Genomic DNA, 23,714 nt, shown 5'->3' with positions numbered 1-23,714 from the left:
ATGTTTCTCTATTGTTATTACTAGTATTTCCTCTCGCGCTGCTGCTCAGAATTTTGGATTCCGTGCGTTGTTTAATAAGACGCATCTTCAAAAGAACACCACTTCTCTCTCTCTCGATTGTAAACGGACGGACAGGCCCTTCCCTCTCCCACCCCTCCCCCAAATAACGCCACCTTTCTCTTTCGTAGAGACCTTGTAGTTTGTGCTTCTGCCACCCTTTTTTCTCTCTCTTCTCTGTTCAGTGAATGTCTGTTTTCTTTCCTTTTTTATTCGAACGATCTGCTCTTCGGCTGTGTTTTCGGTTTCCTCCGTGACGGTGTGAGGGAGTCTGTCGGAGCGATATATGTGTTAGTACTTCCCTGTACGTAGATGTCCCATGCGGAAGGAAATAACCCTGCTGACTTCTTTCCTGCCCCCCTTTCTTACCCTTGGTGTGCCGCACGCGGAGGTGCGGTTGTTGACGACTCGGGCGACGTGTAGCGGGTCCTTGGCTTACATGAATGTTTTTTTTCCTTCTTCCCCTGTACTGAGGACGGAAAAAAATTGTTGTACTTTACACACCCGATTCGTTTTAAGGATCACGAAAATAAGGAATCTTCAAGGAGGCGAAAGCGCGAAGAGAGGTAACGAGTACATCCGGACGATCGTTCGTGATGCGGCCTCAGGCTCGATGGACTCACGCACACAAAGCCGCGCCAGCTCCGCTTTTCTTTTTTTTTTGTTTTGGCTTTCTTCGTATGGCTTCTTCTTTTCTCCACCTTCTCTTTTTGGAAGTCGAAACGCCCCCTCAACGATGTGCAGCGGGCGTTCTGCTCCCTTACCGGCAGACCCGCGGCTTTCCCGACCTCTCGTTTTCCCAAGAATACTTCTCTCTCTTTCCTACTCGACTTTCTTCGGTAATTGGATAGGTGTCCAGCTCCTGCGCCTTGGATCACGTGGCGGAGACTGGCTCACTCACACACACACACACACGCACGTACACAAGGTAGTTTCGTGTCGTAAGTGCTTCTCTTTTGTTTGTAGCGTTCTACATATTTACTGCTGAGTCTTCTCTTCTTATTCGCCAACATTTGTTCAGTGAAACGTTGTCTGGATGTTCATTCCATTCATTTTTGTTTATACATTTTGCTGAACAGTCCTCCGTCACCGCCTTGGCGTCAAGCTGTTGTTGGTTTTTCTATTTATTTTTCCTCCTCTTTCCCCCCAAACGGTCTCTTTTACGAGCCTCTACCTCACCATGTTCTACACCTACGCGGATAAGCAAGGCGAAAGCCTCTTTGGCAGCTGGCAGCTCCGACAGGTCGCCTTCGACACCATGCGACGCTACCTGTATTACTCCGAGCCTACCCGAGATGCATTTCCCCTCACGCACAACAACGCGAGCTCGAGCGTCACTGCCAGCGCAGCAGACAACGGCATCAACACACCCACAGCAGCGGCAGCAGCGTCGTCGCAGCCTTCGAGTACGACGGAGCGAGAGAGCGAAGCAGCAGCAGCTGCTGCTGCGGCGGAAGCGGCCACTGACCCTAACAGTTTCCCGTCGAAACTGGTGTGGAAGCGGAAGATGAAAGTGACGGCGGTGGTGCCGGTCGCTACTCGCGCCAGCTTTGTGCAACGTACGGCGAATGAGCGAGACTTGTATCAGCTGGAGATAAAAGGCGAGTCGCGCCCGCTTGCCACGGGCGAGTACCCCTCTGCCGGACCGCTTCTTTGTCCCTCCGCGGGGCTCTCCAGGCTGGAACGGGCGCGGTGCAACGCCAATAACGCTGCCTACATCCGCGACCCCTTCTTCCTGAAAGAGTTGTTCGACGCCTTGCGAGATCAATTTGAGGAGATGACGAAGGCAAAGGTGTGTGCTGCTGCGGAGAGCGGAGCGAGCGACGGAGGCAACGCGGAGCCGGTCGATTTCGGAGTACAAACGTTGGTCAGCCCACGAAGACAGAAGACCGTGGCCGGAGTGGATGCGGCGACGGTGTCGGTGCGTGTGGTGCTCCGCTGCCGCGACGAGCGTGAGTTTCGCCGGCTCTGGTACGTCTTGCAAACCGTTCTGGGCTACGACAAGCTGATTGTCCGCCCCTATCGTGGGCTGCCCCCGTATGACCCACGTAACGGTGTTGCCTTCGCGCACATTCCCATGGCGGTGTGGCATACCTTTAAAGCGCTGGACAAGGCCGTCTTCTACACCTTCATGCGGGGTAACTTCTACGCACTGGAGAGCACGGGGGATGCAGTCACGGCGGCAGTGCCGAAGCTGAAACGAGTGCTGGAGGGCGCCTACCTCTGCATCACCCACGACTCCGTTCTGTGCATGCGGGAGTCGGGAAGCATCCCCCGCTGGCTGCGGCTGGCCGAGGTGCAGGACTTCCACTGGGACGTCGTGTCGAGGGACAACCGAGTCAACACGGCGACGCCGTTCTGCGCCTTCCTGTCCGACGCACCGATTCCCGATCTCTTCTTCGAACCCACGGCGCCGGCGTACGGGGCGGATGCGATCGCCTCCTACGACCCCCTCGTCGATGTGCGCCGCGTTGCGAGTGTGATCCACGACACGTGCTTTGCCTCCTACAACACACGCCGCGTCATCCGCATCAAGGAGGTGCCGGATGCGTCCATCGAGGCCTACGTCGGTCGCATGGTGCGGGAGGGCACTCGCCTGCCCGGCCTGCAGACCGGCAGCGGCCACAACAGCACCCTCAGCTGCCCGCTTCCGAAGGAGCAGCTGGCCGTGGTGTGGCAGCAGGTGCAGTCGGAGCTGCTGGAGCGGGGCAACATGGCGAACAGAGCCGCCATCCCGATTTACCGCACCAACGCCCGCGATGTGGAGCTGTCGGAGGATCAGCTCTCCACCGTGGAGCGCGAGCTGGAGGAGGAGCGGGAGCGGCGCGACGAAGTCGTCGGGATGCCGCTGGAGCGCGCACGGCAACTCGAGCGGCGTCGCCGGGCTGTGGTGGAGAACGCAAATGCGCACCGCACCCGGCCGCGACACCGTGACGTGGTCAGTGGTAGCGGTGGCGGCGGTGGACTGCGTGCCGCCGCCACTGTCCCTGTGCAGACGTCCAACAATGGGTCCAGCAACCCTGCCAGCGGGGCAGCAACCACCCCTACCACCACCAACACCACCACCATCACACAGGTCATGCCCTTGACGATGGAACTCTTGCAGACGCCACAGCTGCAGGGGCAGTTCGCGACCACCGTCACCCGGCTTGCACACCAAGGCGGCGACCCCAGCGGCAGCGGTAGCAAAAGTGAGCGAAGCAGCCAGACGGAGTCCACCGCGGTGGGGAGCGACTACTCGAGCTACGTCGTGCCCGGTGCGCGATACCTGACGCAGGAGGAGTGGCAGAGCGGCGGTTACGCATCGCCTGTCTCGTCTGTGCCTGCGGTGCACGACACACCAACGACGGCCGCGGGTGCTGCTCCTACACTTTCTGTGACAATGTCCACAGCGCCAGCCGCATCGAGTAGGAATGCGGTGACGACTCCTACCACGGGGCGTGCACAAGCTGGCGCGCCACATCGCAATAGCAATACTTCCGGCTTTGTGGAGGAGATGAGCAGCGGTGGAGACTTCGAGAGGACGACTAACGCGCCGGAGGGAGGCGCAGCACGGCACCGCTACGCAGAGGAGCGCACCATCAACGAGATCGTGAACCGCAGTATGGCAGCCCTCGACGGCAGCCGCGCTGACCTCGATCAAATGGATCGGAAGAAGGAGGGAAGGGGCAGTCGCGAGAAACCAACTCCTTCGTGAAACCTGAATACGATTCGTCGTGTTGCGTTGTTGCGACGACGGTGGCGAGACAGAGGCCCCAACTGATGAAAGCTCGTCTTTGTGAGAGCCAAAAAAGCCAAAAAGCCAAGACCTCAGACATCGACGCTACCGCGCTCCGCTGATCACCTCGCATGACGCAATGAACGATGCAGGGGATGCGAAACGACGCACTTCTTTTTTTTTTACGAAAAGCGAAGTTGGCCGGACTTTCTTTCTCCCTGTGCTGTACTTACAAGGCTCTTTTTGTTTTAGTTTCTGTATACCGCACCGTGTCCAGCGTTTTACATCATCGCTACAACTTGACTACGCGTCCCTGTTTCATCTGATATCGCTTTGTTTTTCATGTTCGATGAGTTCACGAGAAAGAACGCACTGGTTATATTGGTCTCTCGGCTACAGCTCTCTTGAATCACGATTCAGTCATCGCTGCTCTTCAGCCAATTTCTGTGTATGTGTGTTTGTGTCGGGCCGCCATAAAATGCAGACGACGTGCTTTTGGCGGCACTCCAACACAAAATCTGGCGTTTCGCAGTCATTCGAAAGCAGCAGCTCCCTTTCCTTCGTTGCTATTGCTGAATACCGCTACTTCCAGACTCGCCCCTTGCTTGCATTTTTCTTCGCAATCAGCGGAGTTGCGGTGAACGATGCGGACAACGGGACGATAAATCTCATTATTATCCCCATTCGGCGCCACATAAATATGTAACTGCGCACTCGTCTTGCGGCTGTGGTGCTTCTCCTCGGAACCGCAGTGCTCTCGTGCAGCGTTACCGTCTCCGCCGTCAACATCTTCGACTACACCGTCACCGCCATAATGTCGAGTGAGCTCCCTTCCCTCTCTGCCCATCATTGGACCCACTAGACTACCCTATGCCACTCGCCTAACACCAGTCGCACCATTCCTTTAATGCACGTGCTCAACCGCGTCTTCGTCTAAGTATCCTCCTCCGACATGCGTGTCGTCTTCTTCGCGTGGAACAGCACCTCATTTCGTGTGAACAACCTCGGCTTTCTTTCCCTGACGTGGCACGGATGTGCGACGACTGTGTCCGCGTGCGCGAGGATGCGCCAGACTGTGTGTGGTGCCCGTCGACGTCTGCGTGTGCGTCGCGCGCGTTTGTGTCGGAGTTGTGCCCGCGCGGGCAGTGGGCGATGCGCGCCGATGAGGCTGGTGCCGCTGCGCAGAAGTTGTACAGCGTGTTTGTGGACTTTACACCAACCGCGATGGCATACTTCAGTCGGTTTGATGGCGTGGAACAGACACCAGTTCAGAATAACACGTTTGCGCTTCCCCGTTCGGTCAACTTGTTCACAAACCCTAGCGCGCTCTTCCCCATCAAGCTGTCGGGGCTTCCCTTTCTCTACTCAAAGCGCTTCCTTCAACTGCACAATGGTGCAGCTGAATACATGTGCCGATGGCTCCTTCGACTTTGGCACATTGGCGCTGGAGTCGAAGTTTGAGTCGGACGTCAACGGTGTCTTCACACAAGCATCGCTGGGGCCTCGGAGAAAGGACGGTGTGCTGTGCGATGTGGATGGTGTCTGCGGCGGTGCAACGGTGGGCCAACTGACCGGCGTGCGGCTCATGAACGGCTCCACCGATCCCCCTGACGTTTGCTTTTTTAAAATTCATTCCGAGCTCTCTGCGCCGGTGTCGTTACAACGCTGTTGTCCTTCCTGCTATTTACTTTTTCTTTTGGCCTTTCTATCATTATGCTCTCCCTCTGCGTCCTATTGCAAAGGAGGTGTGTGTGTGGACGTACGTTGCGTCTTGCGTCGGTGGTGCTCGGTAGGGCGACTCGCAGAGAATGAAAAAGAAGTGAATGAACTCGTCAGGAGAGAGCAGCAACACTGGGAAGAACGCTCATGCTCTTTTCATTCAATTTGTGATCCACCATGTGGCGAAGTAAATGGTGCGGCGGTGCAGAGTGTCGTTTGCTTTCAGAGAGCGTATTATTCAACCTGCTCGGCTTCACGTGTGCGGCGTCGCATTCGTTGTTGTCGTGGCAGGCAGCGAGCCGTGGGGACCGTCCTCTCTCATTCTCGGTTTTACCTTCCTTTCTGCACTTCACTCGCTGAACTATTCCTGTCCTTCCTGACCGCTGCATCTGCTGTACACCCATCTTTGGTTTTGTTGTTGTTGCTCCTCTGTTTCTTCTGCCGACTACATTTACGAGTACCACCACACGAAAAGCTGCGGCTCACAAAACGCTACTTTGTTTTTGGTCTTGCCGGCTACCAAGCGCTTTTCTCTCTTTGAAAGGAAACGGTGATCAGTGCATGCGAGTTGAGACCTATTCCTAATACGCGAGGCATTCTTTCTCCCACACAGCACGAGCTGCCGTGAGAGAGGAATTCTCTTTTTTTTTTCCGTATGCGCGCGTGTGTGTGCCTTTACGTGTTTTGGGTTCATCTTTGCCCCGTCTTTCTGTGCCTGTTTCTTCTTCGTTCCGTTTGTAGGTGTGGTACTGTTCTTGCCCGTATGCATGTACATTCACGGCGGCTGTGCTTACTGAAAGCCAACAAGCCTCTTTTACTTTCCTAGATCTTCTAAATCGACTCGTTTTCATTCGCTAAAGCCTTTTCCTTTCTCCTCTGTTGGTTCATTGTGGTCTTGTCGTCTGTTTGGTCTTTGTAGTCTCACACGCGAGTTTTGTCTCGCCTACGGCTTTTTCTTTTTCCATCTCTTTCTTAGGCGGCACAATGCAGCTGAGGGCACTGTCCTCCCTTAAGCGCAACAACGGTGCCGTAAAGCTCTTTGCATTACTGTTTTGCGCACTTGCCCTCTGCCTGTGCGGTGGCGGTGCCGTAGCGACGACGGTAATCGACTACACCGTCACCGCCATCTCTTCTGCCGACATCGGTCGGCTACCACCTGAGCATTGGGCTCACTACAAATCCATATGCAGCTCCACCAGCCCAACACAGTCATGGAACAGCATCAGTGTGCTCTCGCACGTGTTTCCCGCCATCTCACTCTCGAAGACGCGAACACCCTTCTACGCGTACGACCGCACGCCGTGGTACGTGACACACGCGGGGTTCCTCTCCCCAACCTCGTACGGCATGTGCGACGGCTTCTGCACACGGGACTTCTTCGCCACTCTGCAAGGCAACTACGGCTTCTCCGACAACACCTCTATTTTCTATGACGGCGGGGGCGACTGGCCCATGATCAGCCTGTACAGCGCTCTGCTCGATAACCGCGGCGACGCTGCCCGTCCGCTGGTGGTCACTCAGGAGTTCTTCGAAAGGGCAGACGGCCGTGTGAGTCGAAAAAAACACGAGCGGGATTCCGGCAGCGCTTCTCCTCACACGCTGGTGGAGTACTGCGACGTCCCGCTGAAGGGCTCGCCCTCGTCTGCGACGGGTCTGACGGCGCAGGTGGCGGTGTACGCGAACGGCACGATTGTGATGCGGTACAAGCAACTTCCAGACCCGCTGCCGGACGACGTGCGGAGCACCGGACTGATCTACTCCAAGACGCTGCGCAAGGTGGTGCCGACTCCGACGGCGGACAACGGGATCGTTGCGTACCGGTTCGACCCGGTGTACGACGTATGCGACGGTGCGACGACTGCGTCTGCGTGCGCGGGGATGCGCCGGACGGCCGGTGATGCGGGCGTGGACTGCGTGTGGTGCCCGTCGACGTCTGCGTGTGCGTCGCGCGCGTTTGTGTCGGAGGTGTGCCCGCGCGGGCAGTGGGCGATGCGCGCCGACGAGGACGGTGCCGCTGCGCAGAAGTTCTACACCGTGTCCGTTGACTTTAACGGCGATTTTGACGTGCGCCCAGACCCCATGTCATCGACGACGTATCTCGGCGACTACGCGTACTTTTCTCTTCTTCCGTACGTGTATACCATTCTTTTCAGCCGCGACTTTGACAACTTCAGCTGCGGCCCCGGCTTTTTCTGTTCCGGCGGCATCCCCGGCGAGGAGTGCAACCCGGTAGGCAACACCTGCCCGAACGGCAACTTCACGCGCTCGATATTGGCCCTTCAGTCCGCCCTGCGGTGGTCTGCCGACGCGTACGTCACTTTCCGCTACCTGGGATCGCGTCGAATGGGATCGGAGTTGTGCCGCGAGTCCCTCTGTGACGTCGGCACGCTGTTTCTCCTCAACGGGTCGGTGCCCATCAGCTCCTCTACTAGCGACTCCGTCTTTACCGTTCAGCTTTACTTTGACCGGGGAGGTGTGGTGGACATCGTGATCAAGAACACCATGGTAGAGGACGGCGCACCGATGCTGACCTTCCCTTCTATGTTTGTTGGCCTGGTGCGGTACGGCGTGGACGACCCCGCCTCCGTGCTGGTGCCGCAGGGACTGCTGCGCAGCGGGGTGCACGCTCGATTTGTGCCGCTGACGTCGTGCCCGGACTGCGGGCTGCACGGCACGTGCGATGAGGACACGGGCAAATGCGGGTGCATGCCCGGCTACTACGGCGCTAGTTGCCGTGCGTGTCCTGTGTGCGAGGACGGCAGCCGGTGCGACGACGGTGTGGCGGGGAGCGGCGGGTGTGTGTGCGTGGGCGGCGCGTGCGGTGCGACGTACGGTGTGAGGTGTGGCGAGGGCGGCTGCGAGGGCTGCAGTGCGCTTGGTGGCCGCTGCGAGTGCGGCACGTGCGTGTGCGTGGATGGGTGGACGGGTGCGAACTGCGATGTGGCGCCGGTGGACGGGTGCCGCGCGTATTCGTTCGACGGGTGTGCGGTGTGCGGGTCGCACGCGGACTGCGAGTTCTGCTTCGACTCGACATGCTTCAACACGTCGCTGGTGGGGACGGCGAGCGGGTACACGTGCTCGTACAGCACGCCTGCGGTGGATGCTCGTGCGTGCAGAACGTACGCCTCCGTGTTCGGTGCACTCTATCGCGTGTCGGATAGCGCGGATGCGGTGGTGGTGGTGCTCTGCATGATGTTGGCAGTCATGATTGTTTTCGCCGGGGTGGTGTGGGCATGCGAGGTGCGCACGCGCCGTGTGGTGGATCTCACAACGGCGTATGCGGTGGGCGGCACCACCGTCCCCGCTGCTCCTCATAGAGAGCGGGAGGTGATTCAAGTGAGCTTTGTGCGAAGGAACATTCATAAGAAACCCCTCACCGCGATCCCGCTGAAACAGGTCTCACTGGCACGCTTGTTCAAACGCCGAAAGGAAGCTCTTGAGGAGCAGTGAAGAACTTTACCCAGAGTGCTGGCATCTAATGCTGCTGCTTCGCTTGCTAAAGTAGCTTGCAGTCTCACTTTTTTGTTGTTTCGTACTCTGCGCTCGCTGAATGCTGTGTCGCTGGTATCACTGTATATACACATTTATGTTGACTTTCTTTATTTCATCTCAGCAACAATACGAACGGAAGCTGTTTTTTTTTTTAATATCGCTGCTATAGTTTGCTTTCTCGGTGCAGGAAACTGGTATGATGTGCATTTGCGTGATGAACAAGCGTTGGGTCCGCGTCGTTTGTGTGTTCTTGTTTTCTTGTTCTCCTCCTTTGTGTTCTTTGCACATGGCAACGATTTTTGTTTTCCCTCTTTATTTATTTTCAGTACGACTGTGCGATAGAATCGTTTTTTGCTGTGTACTCGCACGAGCCGAGGCGAGTCTGAGGTGTGTATGTACAGTGTTCTCATCACTTTACCGCAGCGCTACGCTTGGAAACGGCCTCAAATAGAAAACGCATTGTTAATGAGAGGCGTCGTTGCGCCTGAGATGGGGTGCTGTTCTTTTTTTTTTATTGACTTAGGAGCAGTACAGAGGCGATGTGCAGATGAAATTGCTCGACGGCGGTTGTGGCTGTGCGACAAGCGAAGTGAACCGGTAGTACTGGATGCAGCTGTACACGACGTTTCTTGCTCGCCAAGTGTCGGTCACTTCGACAACGAAGTTCTACTTCCTTTTTTTGGCGTTTCTCTCTTTATTTTTCAGTCACCTCCATCCACAAATGCAGCTGACGGAGCGTACCGACGTATTTACCACCTCTTCATAAAAACAATTTAAAATCCTTTGAGAAAAAATATCTTTCGTATTATGCGGCAGCCAAAGACAGTTGCCGCTTATATATTCCAACACTTCGAAATCTTTTCCTTTAGCTTTTTGGTGGTTTCGCTCTCGTTACGATTTTCCTTTTCAGATCCATTTCGCGTAGCCGATCATCATTAACATACGATACGAACTCAGCAGCTTCACTCAAATGCTGCTGCGGCACTCGATGATGAACACTGCTGTGCCGCGCCCAGGCACGGTGTGCAAACTACTCGGCGCCACGCTGCTTACCTCATCTAGGATGTTCTTCACCACGACACCTTCGTTCTTCACTCCTAACAAAGTGCAGGTGTGTATCAACGCTTCCGATGGCACGCCTTACAAGCGCGCGTACGACGAGGGAACAAGCTTAATGGAGGCCCTGCGAGACGATCCCACTCTTCCTGTAGATGCGGCGGGTGCGTGCAGCGGTACCTGCCAGTGCTCGACGTGTCACGTCTTGATGCGCAGTCCGGAGTGGTTTGCGAAAACGGAGAAGCTGTATCCTGTTTCGGATGCGGAACAGGATTGTCTCGACAAGACACCCGGGGCGACAGATGCGTCACGACTGGGCTGTCAGGTGGTGCTGACGGAGGCGCTTGATGGGTTGGAGCTTGATTTGCCCAAGACGACTATTGACCTGCGCTGGCAGGCGGCGTACCAGCGCGCTACGAAGAAGTAGCGCAGTTCGCTGCCGGCGCAGGGGATGTGGGCTTTTGTCGTGTCACGCCCGGAGGCCCATTTCTGTTGTTCTCTTGGTATGTGTCTTTGTACGTTCTTAGCCTTTACATCTCCTTATGCTTTGCTGTGCCACACGAATGCAAGGTACGCAGAATATACTTACGGGGGAGCTCCTTAAAAGAAAAAAAAGGAAGAACAACTGTATCACGCTCGCGGTGCTGCTCACTGTCGCTTGCTAGCGTCACCTCCATCTAAAATATGCACAAATCGAAGAAGTACGAAGCGGTCTGACTGTCGTGGCATCGTGGGACGGACGCACTGAAAAGAGACCAATCTGATTCAAGTGTTTACGAAACTCCTCTTGTCTCTCTTTCTCGTTCTCTCTTGCCGAAACCGTCGTTGAGTTGGCCAAGATTGCGACGAAACCGGTAGCGGTTGGACTAAAGGCATCTATCGGTATTGTGAATAGAAAAAGAGACGATGCACAGCTGCGGCGATGCGTCGCCTTACATCGTCGCTGTCCAGCTGCAGCCGCTCTGTCTCGCCGTTGTTCACAAAGCCAGGAGCGCTCCTTGGGTCATCTCTGTTTTACAGAACACCTGGAAAGATAAAGGTGAACATCACAGTGCAGGACGGCACGCAGTTTGATTTCTCCACCCCGACGGGTATTTCGCTCATGGAGGCGATTCGCGATGTGGCGCAGCTCGACATGGACGTCTCCTGCCTCAAGAAGATGCGCTGCTCCATCTGCCACGCTTACGTGATGGACGGGTGGTATGAGAAGCTGCCGCCGCCGTCAGAGGAGGAGCTGGACACGCTGGACAAGGCGCTGGATCCAAAGGAGACCTCCCGCCTTAGCTGTCAAGTGCAGTTGACGGAGAAGGAGGACGGCATTGTCGTTGTGCTGCCGAAACACACAGTGGATTTGACCGCGAAGTAGACGACCGTGTATCTCCGCTCTCACTGTCCGCGCAACGCGCTTTACATCACTCTTAGTTTCTCAGCGAAGTGCTGTGGGTATTTGTTTGCTGCGACCTCGCACATCTCCGCCGTGGACGACGAAGAAAACAAAGACACACGAAAATAATTATTACTCGGTGTTCTTTTTTTCTTCTATGCATGAGAACAAGAGTATTTTGTTTCTCGAACCAATACTTCGCCGCTCATATATATATATACTCAATCGTGACGTTTCACGTATGTTTCTCCTTTCGCCCTCCTGTAGTGAAGGCTATTCTCATACTCGCTACCAGAATCCTCCTTCGTCTTATCGCGGAAGAGCCAAGAGCTTCTTTTACTGTAAACGTCGGCACCCTGCTTCTGTGCCTCCTCCTTCTTCTGTGCCTGCGGCATGCACGTACGGCATCGCTCTTGCAGCTGCAATCGATGCATTACTTTTTTAATAAGAATCGACTCTTGCATGAAGAATGCTCTACCTTCCTCTCCGCTCCCTCTTCCTCGCTTCTCTCAGCTTACTAACGGGACACTCATAAGCACAGCTTATTGCGGACAAAGAGACAGCCCACTGCAGCACGAATTGCCGTATCTGGAACCGTCTGTTGACGTGCCATTGGTAGTGCGACGAAGTGGAACGCGCGTTTCATTCTTACTAACTGTCTGCTCTGGAGTTTTTTTTCCCCTACTGCTAATTGCAGCGTGAGGTGTGCTAGACAGCCGCTTCAGCGCGCATTCGATGATCTTCTAGGAAACGAATGCGGAGGTGGTGTTTACGGTCGCGACAGCGGGCAGGTCTTGCCGGTGCAGCGAACGCTTTGACTGCCTGCACATTGCTGTACAGCACACGCGGTAAAGTGAAGGTGCACGTCAAGACGCGAGATGGCATGTGCCAAGATATCGATGCACCTGTCGGCATCACCTTAATGGAGGCGTTGCGCGATGTCGCAAAGCTTGATGTGGCCGGTAGTTGCAATGGAAACGTGGAATGTGGCACCTGTCACGTCCACCTTTCGGAGGCATCCTTTGAAAAAACTCCGGCACCTTCGGAGAGAGAAGTGGACCTTTTGGCGAAGGCGCTGGAGGTCCTCGAAACGTCGCGACTGTCGTGCCAAGTCGTTGTGTCAGAGAAGCTTGATGGCTTGGAAGTGGAGTTGCCGACCTATTGAGGAGGCACCGGGCACTTCAGCGCTTCCCACAGTGGAGGCCAACTGTGGAACAATAAACTCCCCTTTTCACTTCTTCTGATCGCTGCATTAAATTTTGTCGTTTTGCCTCAACTATTACTCACACATTCTAATAATTCTCTAAAGGTTTTCGTATCTGTTTTTTCCTCTGTTTACTTCGTCACAGCCTACGTGTACGAAGTGCGAGAGTGTATTGCCAGTCGGCACTGGGGGCCGGGAAGACGCACCTCCTATGAGAGGTGGAAAAAGGAACCAACTGTTTGAGAAACGGAGAAACGTTGTTTCCCTCGCAACAATTTCTCATTTGTGCGTACTGGGGTGACAGTGAGATGGACGACGAATCTGCGCTTCCTTTGCATCCCGTTAGCGTAGCAGAAATAAGAAGCAACTGCAGAACACGGTGGGAGAGTTGCTCTCTGTGTGTGTCTGCTAGTGAACCTTGCTGATGTGCTTTTCAACGACGTATCGACATGCAGAAGTTGGGCTCGTCTAATCGTTGCTGCTTCTCTAGTACTTGTGTTTCATGCCGCAGCTGCAGGGATTTCTTTTTTCTCACTTAACAGTGGCACGCCATTGACAATTTCATTTCGCATGTTTTCTCCCTTTCCATCGTCTTCAGCAAAGAAGTTTACATCGTAAATAGAATGTCGTACTGAACTCTCCCTCTCCTCCAAAAATGCGGCCACGCCTCCTCTCTGCTGCCTGCACGGCCACTGCGGCATTGAAGATACCCGAAAGGCTCTACGGCACGCCCGGTAGAATAAAAGTGCACGTGAAGAAACGAGACGGCACCCACTGCGACGTCGACGTTCCTGTTGGCATCTCCTTAATGCAGGCGCTGCGCGACGTCGCCAAGCTCGAGGTGGCTGGAACGTGTGACGGGGAAATGGAGTGCTGCACCTACCACGTCTACCTCTTGGCCTCCTCGTTTGCGAAGGCTGGTGAGCCGTCGGAGGCGGAGCAGGACCTGCTGGACAAGGCGCCGGACGTGCGAGAAACATCGCGCCTTTCATGCTGTGTGGACCTTGCGTCCGATCTCGACGGAATAGAAGTGGAGCTGCCGGGCAACGTAACGGACATGTCTTGCGGCTCGGCGGACAGAAGGCCGGCGTAGTCTCGCGTCTTGTGAGTTGTGTGGCGTGATTGCTTGAATCTGAACGCCTTTCTTCTTCCTCTTCGGTGGTGTGGCTGGGGCCCCTTCTCTTCGCTGCTGTTGTTCACATTTCATATGTTAGATTCTGCTGTCTGCCTTCAGCAGCTTGTGCGCCTTTGCCGACTTCTACGCGGCTGAAATACAAAGAAATTCGTATTTTTAGTCAAGTGCAACTGAAGTGGGAAGAACGACGAGTGTGCGCCTTCCAATTTTTTGCAGAGCATATTTCTCCCTCGACGCTGTTTGGCATGAAATTTAGGTGAAAGAAAACAGACTTGACGGGGTTGTGAATGCACCTTCACAAATTGAGCTTTAGATAGTTTGTTTGCCGCGTCTTGGTTGTGCTAAGCTGACTCTTGCTCTTTTTCTCCCACGCGTGTGCCTGTTCTCTTGATCACGACTCAGGCGCATGAACGGGACCGCTAACGCTCTCATAGGACCTCTCGGACACACTTTTTGTATTGTTCACAACCACGTACGTGCACCGAAGCACCGCTTTGCTCAAGACAATGCGTCGCTGGATCTCTTTCGCCGCCGCTCGCACCGCTACCGCTGTTGTCGCGTCTCCTGCGCGCCTCTACAGCACGCCTGGCAAAGTGAAAGTGGTGGTCAAGACCCAAGACGGCACCTCGCTGGACTTCGAGGCACCCACCGGGATGTCACTGATGCACGCCCTTCGCGATGTGGCGATGCTGGAGGTGGAGGGGGCGTGCGATGGCTGCATGCAGTGCTCCACGTGCCACGTGTACCTCTCTGCGGAGTACTACAAGAAACTGAAGGAGCCAGCCGAACAGGAGCAGGACGTGTTGGACAAGGCCTTGGACGTCAAGGATACGTCTCGCCTGGCGTGTCAGATCCCGCTGACGCCTGAAATAGACGGGATCGAGCTGGCGCTGCCCACGCGTGTGGTTAACCTTCTCATGTGAAGAAAAAGGCCAATGGCTTTACCGTTGAGGCACTGCCCTCTTCTCTTATGGATTTCTTTATTTGTTTGTTTGCAGTATTCAACGTCTTTATCCCCTTTAGCATCACTTATCACCTTACATAAACAGTTACTTTCCTGCAAACACAAAAGAGAATGAAAAGAAACGCATAGAACACCTACAAGCATCGCCACTACTCAACCCAGTCCGCATGTATCGTGCTCCTCACGTTGGTCCGCTCTCGTCTTCTTTCCCCAACGGCGGTCAAACCGTGCAGCTGTTTCGCAGATGGAGGCATTGGAGGTCTGAGCAAAATGGCAATGAACTTCTTTCTGTTGCTGAACTTTTTGATGTATGAAGCTTGCTCATGTCCCGAATCATACGTTCTACTTCCTCGTCCCTTCGTGTGTGTCAACCGCAACCCTCACGTACCTTCTTTTTTGTTGTTGAGCTGTAGGAAGCAAACGTATATGAAAGAAGCCAAATATTTTTATTGCGGTCAGAAACTTTCTTACTTTGCAGCTCACTCGGCACGGCCATGCACCGCCTGAGTGTACGTGGTGCTCTTCTGCGGTTCACCATGGTGTCCACATGGTCTAGCAGCACCGCCGCTGCGCTCGGCGTCTCCCATCGCTGCTGCGCCACGACACCGGCCTCCTCCTCGACTTCGTCTTCCACGCCGCCGTCGACGCCCGGGAAAGTCAGGGTGCACATTTCGAGTCAAATGGAGAACAAGGAGCTCACGGTGGACGCCCCGGTCGGCGTGACCTTGATGGAGGTGATACGCGATGTGGCTCGAATGGACATGGAGGCGGCGTGCGACGGCACCTGTGCGTGCAGCACGTGTCACGTGATTTTCGATGCGGAGTCGTATAGGAAGCTGCCCAGCACGCCGTCGGAGGACGAGATGGACATGCTCGACCTCGCCCCGGCGGTGACCAAGACGTCCCGTCTGTCGTGTCAGGTGCAGATGACGCCGGAGCTGGACGGCATCTCGGTTGTCATTCCCGATGAGACAGACAATCAAATGCGGTAACACGCCGTGATGGCGCGACGGGCAGTGCCGTCTCTTCTCTCCATCGCCTCGCTGCTGGGTTGGCATCCGTGGAGGATCTACTACACTCCTTGAAAGGCGTCATCGCGGAGGGGGAAATACACAAGAGACAGTCTGCAGCTGTTTATTATTATTGTTTTTTATTGTTCTTCAGCGTCCTGTGCTAGCGGTTGCTTACTTCACAAAACACATCACCATTATAACGATGTGGCTTCAACGCAACATCTCCTCTCTCACATTGCAATAGATCCGTTGTAAGCCGCTTTAACTTTCTGTTGTTGCTATGGAGATCGTGGTTTACTGCTGGTGCTGCACACCATTTTCATAACCGCGTGCAAAGGCGAAACCAACTTCAGTGACAATATGAATGACTGAAGGAAATGGCTCACCTGCAAACACGGTGTGACAGGCGTGCGAGCCCTGCGTCGTCGTTTCTCGGACGTTCTTCTCTCTTGCATCGGTGCTGCTATTATTTCCTTTCTCTGCGATGAACTCTCTTTGTTCTACTCCCTGCAGGACTTCGTTGGCGGTGTTTCAGTCTTCGTCTCATAACTCTTTTCCTTTCTTGGTTTTTTTTTTTAACTACAGCAAAACATGTCCTGCATCGTAATTGGCATCTCCGGCGCGTCCGGCTCCGGCAAGACGCGGCTCAGTCGCACCATCGTGACGGACCTCATGGACACCTGCCCGCCCGACAGCATCGGCGTGGTGTGCGAGGACTTCTACTACAAGGACCAGTCCGACATCCCCGAGAGCGAGCGCATTCGCGTCAACTACGACCACCCCAACTCGCTCGAGCACCAACTGCTGGCGGAGCAGCTTCGCCAGCTGAAGGCCGGCAAGGCGGTGGACCTGCCGCAGTACGACTACGTCCACCACACCCGTGCGGCCCACACCGTGCACATGACGCCGAAGCGCGTGATTATCGTGGAGGGAATTCTCCTCTTCACCGTTGAGGAGCTGCGGAAGGAGATGGACTGCCTGATCTTTGTCGATGCACCGCTGGATATTTGTCTTATTCGGCGCGCGAAGCGGGACATGATGGAGCGGGGTCGCACCTTCGACTCCGTGATTGAGCAGTACGAGAAGACGGTGCGGCCCATGTACTTCGCCTACATTGAGCCGTCGAAGCGGTGGGCCGACATCATCGTGCCGAGCTGGAAGGACAACCAGGTCGCGGTGGAGGTGCTGAAGGCGAAGTTAAATCACGACCTGTCGCTCATGAGAGGCCCCGTTGTGGCGACCACCACTGAGTTGGAATGAGCGACGTTGAATGCTCACCCGACGAAGTATACTCAGAAACCAAAAACGAATTAAACGCACTATTGGAGCACCGTATTCCTCTCGACACGAGTCGGAGCTTAAAGTAGAATGTTTCCCGGAGTTGTAATCGAAACGAAATCATTTTGCTCTGTTCATCGATGGAGGAGTATTTTTGTTTTGTTTTTCATATAACATGGGCTGGTCTAACGTACCCGCCAGCTCCCTCTTGAAGTTACATTGACGCTTACAGAAGCACACTAACCGAAGTACAAGCTAAGAAAAAAGAAGAAGAAGTAAATAGATGGTAATGTTACTACGCTTCTGAGAGTTCATTCATGGAGTCTTGCGGGTGTTCTGAAGAGCAAAACTTCGTATGTGCGTTTCGTGTTGAACGCCTTGTGAAGCTGATCGCGGTGAGTTGAATTCTGTGTGAGACACAAAAGCACAGTCCCTCTGCGATGTCGACACGCAGGCTTTTCTTTTTGCTTCGTATCTTTTCCCCATTTCGATGTCGTGTCTCTCTCTCTCTCTCTCTCTCTATTACCGCTGTGCTTTCCATCTTTTACCCCCCTCCCCTCTGCTTACTATAGCTGTGTTATCAAAATAATTTGGGGCAGCACGCGCTGTCGCCTTTCCTCGCAAACACGAAAAAAAGCTGTTGCTCGCTTTATAGACGCTGCTTTTCCCGTGTGTGGTTTTTCGATTCTCGTGTGTCAGCGAAGGCACGTTCCCTTACAATTCTCCTTTGTTTCTCTCGAAACAGCGTTATACCCTCTGGAACACAAAAACAACAGCACAGGACCAATAATAGCACGGGTCTTCTCTGAGGTCATTTACCTTTACGTACGCCGCCTTCTTTTGTTGTTTTTGCAGTGCCTCCGTTTCTTCTACGTTCTTATTCGCCTGAATAATTATAAGAGAATACGTCACCTTATACGTACGTATATATATATACACACGCACACACATACGGCACCATGTTCATCATTCCGGTTGAGAAGAAGGGCAAGTACTCGCACACCCTGTCCCTGCGCTTCCTCTGCTACGACCCCGCGACCCGCATGGCCTACCTGAGCGACAAGGATGCCAAGATCCGGCAGTGGAAGCACCGCATGAAGGTGTATGCGATCATGCCGGCGTGCGTGCAGGGCAGCGAGCCGATCAACTTCCGTCTGTGGAACTACGAAGCGAAGGAGCTGCTCAGTTTCACCATCGCCGGCGTCAGCCACCATCGCCTGGACAGCCGCAACGCGGCAGATCAGATGGAGCTGCAGCGCCTCCCGCACCTGCTCAATGAGAGCTATCAGGACAGTGACCCGAGCATCCGCACCTACACGGACAGCGCCGAGATGCAGAGGCCGTCGCAGCAGCCCGTCAGCCCGTCCGACGACGCGAACTTCTTCGGGCGAGACCGGGATGACTGGTCGCTGCGCTGCCCCTACTACAACGCGGCGCACGACATGATCCTGTTGATACGCGACACGCTCATCGCCGACGGCCTGCGCTTCCCGGTCTACGGCGGCCTCCTTGGCGGGGTCGACCCTCGGAACGAGCTCCCCCTCGTCAGCTTCCCCCTCTACCTGCAGCAGCACTTCCACCAGCTAGCGGGTGCCATTGTGTACAGCTGCGTGCACGGCAGGATGATCGGCTGCGACCCCCACGGCCGCCTCGGGGTGTGCATGCGCCACGTGTACCTCTGCGTCACGGACCAGGATGTGCTGTTCGTGGCGGAGAGCGGCAGCGTGGCGCGCTCGGTTCCGCTGTCGCTACTGCGCAGGGTGGAGTACAACGGCCCGGTCACCGCCGGGTCCAACTCGGCCTCGGCCTCCGCCTCCTCGGCTTCTGCTGCCTCCGCGCCGTACATCGCGTTTCTCGCTGATGGCGAGACAGCGGATGTGCTCTTCTCGCCTTGCAGTGCGTTCCCCGCCGTGAGCGACGACTGCTCACCCTCGATGGTGGCGGCGATGCCCCGCATGAACGTCGAGAAGGAGGTGGAGGCGATTCTGTCCATTCTCACCACGCTGCTCACCAAGCACGGCGTAGACGCCGCGGAAGAAGCCAGTCCGTCGCCGAAGCCCACGAAGGAAAACAAGGAGGAGTTTGACGCGGATGTGCAGCTCGGCGACAGCGCGGACTCGATCGACCTCGACACGCCAGGGATGCCGGCGCCCTCCGTTTTGGCGGTCCCGCCACAACCAGCAGCAGCAGCAGAGGCACCGGAGCCACCGGCGGATCCCGCGCCGCTGCCCGCCGGCTTCCGTCTGGAGGCGTTGGACCGGCGCGAAACGGTGCAGGACTACGCCGAGTCTTTCCAGCAGCGACACGGCCGCATCTTCAAGTGGCAGACGTTGCCGGGCGCCCGACACATTGCACCGACGGTGCAGTCGGCTGCATCACTGGCGCAGTCGCTCGGCATGCATCCGCCGCAGCGGCAGGCCATCACGCGCCGGTCGGAGTTCTTGCCCTTCTACTACGGCTCGGCGGCGGCGGCGCGGGCGGCGGAGGAGCAGGCAGCCGCGATGCGCGAGGAGAGGCGGGAGCGGGCGTCCAACGCGAACAGCCGCACCGGCAACGGTCGCGGCGGCGATGATCTGTATGGAGAGGAAGTGTTCGCGACGACGGTGCCGGTGCGACGGGTGTCGAGGATTATCGACATGTTCAAGCCCGAGCAGGATATCTACTAAACATGCTACCAAACGGAAGTGCAGAGCGAGAGGGCTATCTAGCCGTTCGTTCGCACCCGCTTTCTCCTGCAGGCCATGGAATGCGGCACACATGAGCGAATGCCGTTTTTCGTTTTACCTTTTTGTTTGTTTTGTTTGTTTGAAAGAAGCTGACAGCGAGACACGAATTTTGCACGTGCTCATGCTTCTACGTTCTTTACAAAAAGCAAATCTCCCCTGTGCATGCATGACTGAATTCTATAGTAGTATATATGTATCCTGGTATGAGTAAGGAGGCCCAACGCGTCCTTTTTTTTTCTTGTTTTACATCTCGTTCGCGGTTCTCGTATCCGTCTGCTTCTGAGCATGTGCGTCAAACGGTGAAAGCAAACATCACGGCATTCTATATTTTTTGTTGAACTACACTTTGGAAATCACTCTCTTTTGCGCATTGACGGCTCACTGCATGCGAACTCATCGTGCCATTTCACTTGAAAGTCGAGGTGCATCCGAAGTTAGCTGCGATTACACTCCATCGGGTGTGATCGTTTCTACGCTGCATGCGAAGATGTCGATGCGTTGGTCACCTTACGTGAATGTGTTTTTCTAGAATCATCTGATGCTGTACGCCTATGCTTCTCTGCAGGAGAAGTGCACACGCGTACCAAAGGAGAAGCCCTCGTAGTTCACCTCGCTTCTCTCTCTCTTTCTCTCCTGCTGCGTTTCTGGACGCTCTTTCTTGAATGCTCTCATCAGCGCTCGCAGCTGCGCGCCGCCGCCTTCATCTTCTGCTTGCTTCTACAGTACACCACCGCACGGTAAATGCTGTAGAGAAGAAGTACGAATTTAACACCTTTATTGTTTCTCTGCTTTGTGTTTTTTTTTTTCAGGGACGCGACACACGGTCTTTCGTCCCCTTTCTTTGTTGCTTTACTTCCGCTTATTTGCGGTGCGTTGTCTCGTCGTCTCTTCCGCGCTCTGTTCAATCATGAAGCCGCCGCTCACCTCTGCACTGGTGGTGAGGACATGCGTGTGCACCACCCTCGTCCTCGTTCTTCTCTTCAGCAGCCTGGCCATCTTCGCACCTCTTTACTTTCACCCTTTGCCAGGGAACCACACCACCACCACCACCCCGGCGTTCCCCGATGCATCGCCCACCGCTGTTGTGTACAACATTTCTAATTCCTGGCGGGCCCTGCACTTCTGCAAGTCGGCGTACTGCCCGGTGGACGCCGTGGTGAATTGGAGCTGCGGCAGCGCGTGCGGCAACGCCACGACGGACTTCCACGTCTTCAACGTCTACGAAAATGCCTCGACCGGCAACTCGGGCTTCAGTGGGATGGACCACGAGGCGGGCAAGATCGTCGTGGCCTTCCGCGGCACCGCCAACACGGCGAACTGGATTCAAGACCTCGACTTCTGGTCGATGCCGTACCCACACCCCGCCTGCGGGGAGCTCTGCGCCATTCACCGCGGCTTCTACAAGGCCTACGACAGCATGCGAGAACAGCTGCTTCAGGATGTGCTGGCCATGCACGCCCAGTACCCCACCTACAGTCTCTTCATCACTGGCCACTCACTCGGCGGCGCCATAGCGGTGTTGTCTGCGATTGAGTTCACCACGTGGAACCTGCCACGGACACACTCACCCCTCGCGGACAACCTCTCCGTCAGCGCAGCCGTGCCAACGGGCGTCACCGCTGCCGACGATCCAGCGCACTTGATGCCGGTGGAGCTCTACACCTTCGGTGAGCCGCGTGTCGGCAACGTGTACTTCACGAATTGGTCCACCTCTGTCCTGTCGCAGGAACGGCAGTTCCGCGTCACCCATGCACGCGATCCGGTGCCGCACCTGCCGCCGCGCTCCTGGGGCTACCTGCACGTCCCACAGGAGCACTGGTACCCTGCAGATGACAGCGTGTATATGCGGTGCGCCGATCGCAGCGATGCCGAGGACCCGGCGTGCAGCAACAGCGTCTACTCCACGACCGTGTCGGATCACCTGCTCTACCTCGGCACCTGCACCCGGTGTTCGTGTAATGCGGCGACGATGGAGGAGATCTACAACTACACGCTGAGCCCCGAGGTAGAGGCGCTTCTTGCGACGGAGTACCTGATCGACCACACGCCACCGGCAGCAGTGCATTCTCGGTGAGCCAACGAGCGAAACGCGGAGCTCATTTCTACTTCCCTCTGCCCAACGCGTTTTACAAGTGCAGCTGACAAACCGAAGGTTGTTTTCACAACTCTCTTTCTTTTCTTCTTCTGTGTCTTCTTCTTTTTATGAATACACTTCCTCTTCTTTAGCGAGTGTATATAGAGGGATTCATCTTTATTCGAGCGTCTCGCTCACTTTTTCTGCTTTCCTTTGTCAGTGCGCTGCTTCTTCTTGTGCTCTTTTCCATTTCTTTCCTTTCATCAAGTGTCTTCCTTCTATTATTTTTATTATTTGAAAGACTCAACATGTTTTTTCTTTTGTGAGGCGTGAATGGTGCTCCTCCTACTGTTGTTGCTGTTAGAATACTGTCATCGAGGTGTGCACCTCAGATGTTGCTTCCGTCAAAGCACAAGAGTTCCAACTTTCACAAGCGTCATGATGCGAGGAGCGCTGGTCAACGCTGCTCACCGTTTGTTCTCCTCTGCCACTTTGTGAACGGCGCCCGTAGCGGGGAATAGCGGTAATGAACGAAAAACAGAGCAGGATGTAGCTGCGGCTTCTGGCAACGAAATGCGTCTCTGCCGTGCTGTGTGAATCTCCTCTTTGCATGTACGTCTCTCTCTCCTCCGTCCTTCTATATCTCTGCTACACTGCAATGCTTCTCGTTTGTTTTTGAGTTTTGGCTCTGCGAATATCAACTGGATTTCTTCTCATTGCGTTTGTCTGTGTCTACCTCCCCTGCGCTGTTTTCCTTGGCCATCCGCAAGAGACCCATCTGCGACGGTTCACTGCCCCAATCACCGTTATCTTCCTCAAAACGAATACTAAAAGTAATAACTTGTGTTTCCTGCTCCGTCTTCTTCTTCCACTTAGTTCCATTTTCCTCTCTTTTTCTTTTTTCCTCTCTTCTCTAGAACGATGCAGCAGGTGATCGTGCGCAAGCAAGGACGCTACGACTACAGCCATTGGTCGTCGCGCGTGCTGACGCTGGTCCCCGTGACCGGCATGCTGCAGCTCAGCAAGAAAGGCTCCCCCAACCAGATCGACTACCACGCCATGCAGCCGACGCGCATCGAGGTCTGGCCGCACTACGACCGCAAATACGTCGAAGAGGACTTCGACAGCTTATCTGCGAAGCTGACGATTCGCTTAGTGGGGAGCGCCTTTCCGAATACGGCGGCAGCGAGCTCGAGGCGCGTGTCGCGTATGGTGAACAGCGCGGGTGTTGGTTGCGATGAGGCGTGGGTGCTGCGGTTTACTTCGCTGGGGGCTTTGGAGGAGGCGCTGCTGGCACTGGAGAAGCTGACGCAACTGCACTCCTGCGAGACGAGCGATGGCAGCTTCGGCGATGCGACGAAGGCAGAGCCGTGTGCGCAGTTACCGATGAGCGCGAAGGAGCTGTTCGATCCAATTCGCCGTGCGTGGCTGCAGGAGCAGTGGAAGAAACAGGACAAGAACGATGCCGTCGGTGCGCTCTGAATCGTATGTCACAAAGTTGGTACCTCCTCTTGCAGTCAAAATCCAGTTTTCTCTTCTTCTCTTTTCTTTTTTTGCATATTGGAATGATCTTACTTTATCTTTCGTTTTCTTATGGCGTCTTCTCTCTCTGTCTCTCTCTCTCTCTGGGAGTTTTTGGACTCCGCCTCTTGCACGTTTAATTCTCTTCTTTCTCATATTTGCGGGTGTAGAACTACCTTTCGAGTTTTTTCTATGCTGTTTCGGTGTGGCAGCCGTTGCAGCGAGGCGTTTTCCTGGCCCGCATCTTTCTTTTCAACGTTGGAGGTGCGTGGCCCCCACAAACAGCCAAATGCACGGCTTCTAATCGACGAAGCCTCTTGTACTTGTAGGCACCTGTATATATATATATATATATATATATATATATATATAC

The 23,714-nt window shown here is 55.0% G+C and overlaps 13 protein-coding genes across 20 annotated transcripts; all 13 read left to right on the top strand.

The window, feature by feature from the left end:
• Positions 1–907: 907 nt before the first annotated feature.
• On the top strand, positions 908–3,754 carry ABB37_09144 (hypothetical protein; the record flags this gene model as incomplete). The annotated part of the gene is made up of 1 exon (XM_015808451.1): positions 908–3,754. Exon 1 carries the CDS (start codon positions 1,238–1,240, stop codon positions 3,752–3,754), a length of 2,517 nt encoding a protein of 838 aa, XP_015652904.1. The 5' UTR covers positions 908–1,237.
• Positions 3,755–4,401: 647 nt separating this feature from the next.
• ABB37_09143 (hypothetical protein) lies at positions 4,402–5,236 on the top strand (the record flags this gene model as incomplete). Of its 2 annotated transcripts, none has more annotated exons than XM_015808450.1 (1): positions 4,402–5,236. In XM_015808450.1, the coding sequence occupies exon 1, from the start codon at positions 4,808–4,810 to the stop codon at positions 5,234–5,236; it is 429 nt and encodes a 142-aa protein (XP_015652903.1). In that variant the 5' UTR covers positions 4,402–4,807. The 2 variants fall into 2 exon arrangements, with proteins under 2 accessions (XP_015652903.1, XP_015652902.1); XM_015808449.1 differs by having other exon boundaries at positions 4,527–5,236.
• Positions 5,237–6,478: 1,242 nt separating this feature from the next.
• Positions 6,479–8,944, top strand: ABB37_09142 (hypothetical protein; the record flags this gene model as incomplete). Its single annotated transcript, XM_015808448.1, has 1 exon — positions 6,479–8,944. The coding sequence occupies one exon, from the start codon at positions 6,479–6,481 to the stop codon at positions 8,942–8,944; it is 2,466 nt and encodes an 821-aa protein (XP_015652901.1).
• A 746-nt stretch (positions 8,945–9,690) lies between these two features.
• Positions 9,691–10,469, top strand: ABB37_09141 (putative mitochondrial ferredoxin, 2fe-2s-like protein; the record flags this gene model as incomplete). The annotated part of the gene is made up of 1 exon (XM_015808447.1): positions 9,691–10,469. The coding sequence occupies exon 1, from the start codon at positions 9,957–9,959 to the stop codon at positions 10,467–10,469; it is 513 nt and encodes a 170-aa protein (XP_015652900.1). The 5' UTR covers positions 9,691–9,956.
• Positions 10,470–10,880: 411 nt separating this feature from the next.
• ABB37_09140 (putative mitochondrial ferredoxin, 2fe-2s-like protein) lies at positions 10,881–11,710 on the top strand. 2 transcript variants are annotated; one of them, XM_015808446.1, is made up of 1 exon: positions 10,881–11,710. In XM_015808446.1, exon 1 carries the CDS (start codon positions 10,965–10,967, stop codon positions 11,406–11,408), a length of 444 nt encoding a protein of 147 aa, XP_015652899.1. In that variant the 5' UTR covers positions 10,881–10,964; the 3' UTR covers positions 11,409–11,710. The 2 variants fall into 2 exon arrangements, with proteins under 2 accessions (XP_015652899.1, XP_015652898.1); XM_015808445.1 differs by having other exon boundaries at positions 10,900–11,710.
• Positions 11,711–11,938: 228 nt separating this feature from the next.
• Positions 11,939–12,591, top strand: ABB37_09139 (putative mitochondrial adrenodoxin-like protein,ferredoxin, 2fe-2s-like protein; the record flags this gene model as incomplete). The annotated part of the gene is made up of 1 exon (XM_015808444.1): positions 11,939–12,591. The coding sequence occupies exon 1, from the start codon at positions 12,181–12,183 to the stop codon at positions 12,589–12,591; it is 411 nt and encodes a 136-aa protein (XP_015652897.1). The 5' UTR covers positions 11,939–12,180.
• A 636-nt stretch (positions 12,592–13,227) lies between these two features.
• ABB37_09138 (putative mitochondrial adrenodoxin-like protein,ferredoxin, 2fe-2s-like protein) lies at positions 13,228–13,723 on the top strand (the record flags this gene model as incomplete). Its single annotated transcript, XM_015808443.1, has 1 exon — positions 13,228–13,723. The coding sequence occupies exon 1, from the start codon at positions 13,286–13,288 to the stop codon at positions 13,721–13,723; it is 438 nt and encodes a 145-aa protein (XP_015652896.1). The 5' UTR covers positions 13,228–13,285.
• Positions 13,724–14,166: 443 nt separating this feature from the next.
• Positions 14,167–14,688, top strand: ABB37_09137 (putative mitochondrial Adrenodoxin-like protein; the record flags this gene model as incomplete). 2 transcript variants are annotated; one of them, XM_015808442.1, is made up of 1 exon in its annotated part: positions 14,167–14,688. In XM_015808442.1, exon 1 carries the CDS (start codon positions 14,272–14,274, stop codon positions 14,686–14,688), a length of 417 nt encoding a protein of 138 aa, XP_015652895.1. In that variant the 5' UTR covers positions 14,167–14,271. The 2 variants fall into 2 exon arrangements, with proteins under 2 accessions (XP_015652895.1, XP_015652894.1); XM_015808441.1 differs by having other exon boundaries at positions 14,199–14,688.
• Positions 14,689–15,135: 447 nt separating this feature from the next.
• ABB37_09136 (putative mitochondrial ferredoxin 2fe-2s-like protein) lies at positions 15,136–15,721 on the top strand (the record flags this gene model as incomplete). Of its 3 annotated transcripts, none has more annotated exons than XM_015808440.1 (1): positions 15,136–15,721. In XM_015808440.1, the coding sequence occupies exon 1, from the start codon at positions 15,266–15,268 to the stop codon at positions 15,719–15,721; it is 456 nt and encodes a 151-aa protein (XP_015652893.1). In that variant the 5' UTR covers positions 15,136–15,265. The 3 variants fall into 3 exon arrangements, with proteins under 3 accessions (XP_015652893.1, XP_015652892.1, XP_015652891.1); XM_015808439.1 differs by having other exon boundaries at positions 15,142–15,721; XM_015808438.1 differs by having other exon boundaries at positions 15,146–15,721.
• Positions 15,722–16,254: 533 nt separating this feature from the next.
• ABB37_09135 (uridine kinase-like protein) lies at positions 16,255–17,002 on the top strand (the record flags this gene model as incomplete). 2 transcript variants are annotated; one of them, XM_015808437.1, is made up of 1 exon in its annotated part: positions 16,255–17,002. In XM_015808437.1, the coding sequence occupies exon 1, from the start codon at positions 16,334–16,336 to the stop codon at positions 17,000–17,002; it is 669 nt and encodes a 222-aa protein (XP_015652890.1). In that variant the 5' UTR covers positions 16,255–16,333. The 2 variants fall into 2 exon arrangements, with proteins under 2 accessions (XP_015652890.1, XP_015652889.1); XM_015808436.1 differs by having other exon boundaries at positions 16,327–17,002.
• Positions 17,003–17,591: 589 nt separating this feature from the next.
• On the top strand, positions 17,592–19,686 carry ABB37_09134 (hypothetical protein; the record flags this gene model as incomplete). Of its 2 annotated transcripts, none has more annotated exons than XM_015808435.1 (1): positions 17,592–19,686. In XM_015808435.1, exon 1 carries the CDS (start codon positions 17,980–17,982, stop codon positions 19,684–19,686), a length of 1,707 nt encoding a protein of 568 aa, XP_015652888.1. In that variant the 5' UTR covers positions 17,592–17,979. The 2 variants fall into 2 exon arrangements, with proteins under 2 accessions (XP_015652888.1, XP_015652887.1); XM_015808434.1 differs by having other exon boundaries at positions 17,875–19,686.
• A 967-nt stretch (positions 19,687–20,653) lies between these two features.
• ABB37_09133 (putative lipase) lies at positions 20,654–21,820 on the top strand (the record flags this gene model as incomplete). Its single annotated transcript, XM_015808433.1, has 1 exon — positions 20,654–21,820. The coding sequence occupies one exon, from the start codon at positions 20,654–20,656 to the stop codon at positions 21,818–21,820; it is 1,167 nt and encodes a 388-aa protein (XP_015652886.1).
• A 769-nt stretch (positions 21,821–22,589) lies between these two features.
• On the top strand, positions 22,590–23,302 carry ABB37_09132 (hypothetical protein; the record flags this gene model as incomplete). Its single annotated transcript, XM_015808432.1, has 1 exon — positions 22,590–23,302. The coding sequence occupies exon 1, from the start codon at positions 22,742–22,744 to the stop codon at positions 23,300–23,302; it is 561 nt and encodes a 186-aa protein (XP_015652885.1). The 5' UTR covers positions 22,590–22,741.
• Between the last annotated feature and the right edge of the window lie 412 nt (positions 23,303–23,714).

This window comes from Leptomonas pyrrhocoris (genome assembly GCF_001293395.1).
Source record: "Leptomonas pyrrhocoris isolate H10 chromosome Unknown, whole genome shotgun sequence".
Classification (NCBI taxonomy): Eukaryota; Euglenozoa; class Kinetoplastea; order Trypanosomatida; family Trypanosomatidae; genus Leptomonas; species Leptomonas pyrrhocoris.
Note: the sequence above shows the minus strand (reverse complement) of the source record. Positions and strands in the feature narration are given on the sequence as shown.